The following is a 1,623-nucleotide window of genomic DNA, read 5'->3' on the forward strand; positions in this document are numbered from 1 at the left end:
CGACGATGCATGGACTTACATCACGGCCGACGATGCATGGACTTACATCACGGCCGACGATGCAAGGACTTACATCACGGCCGACGATGCATGGACTTACATCACGGCCGACGATGCAAGGACTCACATCACGGCCGATGATGCATGGACATCGGACATCACGACAAAGACTCACGTCACGGCCGACGATGCAGAGGAAGAAGTAGCTCTGCGGGTCTATGCCGGTCATGAAGCGGGTGCTGATGTAGCCGCCGGCGCGCGGGTTCATGTCGTAGGGCAGGAACGAGGGGAGGCTCTTGCCGGCCAGGCTCAGCGGCATCCTTTTGCCGTCCAGGGCCGTGGGGCCAAACAGCGACGCCATTTGGTTCATGTTCACCTGTATGCAAATAATTAATTTGATTAGTGGTGTTTCTAAATAAGGAATAATAAAAGAAACTGAATATAGAACACAGAAACCAATGTATATAGCAATGGTTCTCAGACTTTTCGGTTAATACCTAGTAGAAAATATCAAGATAAGCATAGAAAAAATATAACTCAGTACTCACTGCAGTGAGTCACAGTGAACGCATTTTCTCGTCGACGAAAACGTGAAGTCACGGACGGACAGACAGACAGACGGACAGTCGGACGGACGAACATGGCGAGCATAATAGCGCATTTTTTTCATAAATGAGAAAATGCGCTAAAAATAATCTATTTATGGTGTTTCTATAAGATGGAATAATAAAAATAACTGAATATAGAAGACAGTAACCACTATATATAGCAGTGGTTCTCAGACTCGTCATTTGATACCGAATAAAAATAGCAAGATAAGCACGTCACCAATGTCAATGTTTTTGATGTTGTTATACAAGGCTAGATTAAAAAAACTAAAAAATATCATCTAACCACACCCTACACCTTGGAGCCCTTAGCGCCGGAGTCGACCATAAGGCGCATGCTGTTGTTGAGCGTGCGCCTGTGCAGTCCGCGCTCGTTCTCGCTGCACGCATTAGACATGACAGAAATAAGATAACTAATGATTAAAAGATAACAATATTAAGTGGGTGGTACTCAGATAAACGAGCACAATGGCTGTTAAATTAAACGAGGCCGATATGGATAAGATAAGAAACAATAGCTGCTAATATAAAATGATATAATAGGCCGCGCTCGTTCTCGCTGCACGCATTAGACATGACAGAAATGAGATAACTAATGATCAAAATATAACAATATAAAGTAGGTGCTGCTCGGATAAACGAGCACAATGGCTGGTAAATTAAACGAAGCTGACATAGATAAGCCAAGAAACAGTAGCTCCCAATATAAAGGGATATATAATAATATAAGGGATAATATATATTGGGCATCAGTTCACAAGCCCCGACGCTTTGCGCAGCCTTGTTTTCCCACGACATGACAGGGAACTGTTTTCTTACTAGAACTTGGAAAGCCATAGTGTGAAATTTTCTCAACAATTTCCTGCCCAACGTGAATAATAGAGGGCTATGATAACAAAGATTCGTCGAGGAATCATCGAGGTTCCGAACACTTCAAGGTTCTGAACACCTCGAGGTTCTAGACTCACGAGGTCACCGAGGACGTAGTCTTGCCCAGAACTTGAGTGTAAGCACC

General features: G+C 43.7%; 1 protein-coding gene across 1 annotated transcript in view; it reads right to left on the minus strand.

The window, feature by feature from the left end:
• The window catches only part of LOC108678008 (DNA-directed RNA polymerase I subunit RPA1-like), a gene marked incomplete at its 3' end in the record, with an annotated part of 6,861 nt that extends 5,244 nt beyond the window's left edge, over window positions 1-1,617 (minus strand). Inside the window, exons 1-3 of the mRNA XM_018166334.1 lie at window positions 1,577-1,617; window positions 907-988; window positions 176-376 (exon numbers count right to left, since the gene is read on the minus strand). Coding sequence (XP_018021823.1) covers window positions 176-376; window positions 907-945 — 240 coding nt within the window. The remainder of the gene's footprint in view (window positions 1-175; window positions 377-906; window positions 989-1,576) is intronic.
• Between the last annotated feature and the right edge of the window lie 6 nt (window positions 1,618-1,623).

The sequence above is a fragment of the Hyalella azteca genome, unplaced genomic scaffold (genome assembly GCF_000764305.2).
Source record: "Hyalella azteca isolate HAZT.00-mixed unplaced genomic scaffold, Hazt_2.0.2 contig3079, whole genome shotgun sequence".
Taxonomy (NCBI): Eukaryota; Metazoa; Arthropoda; class Malacostraca; order Amphipoda; family Hyalellidae; genus Hyalella; species Hyalella azteca.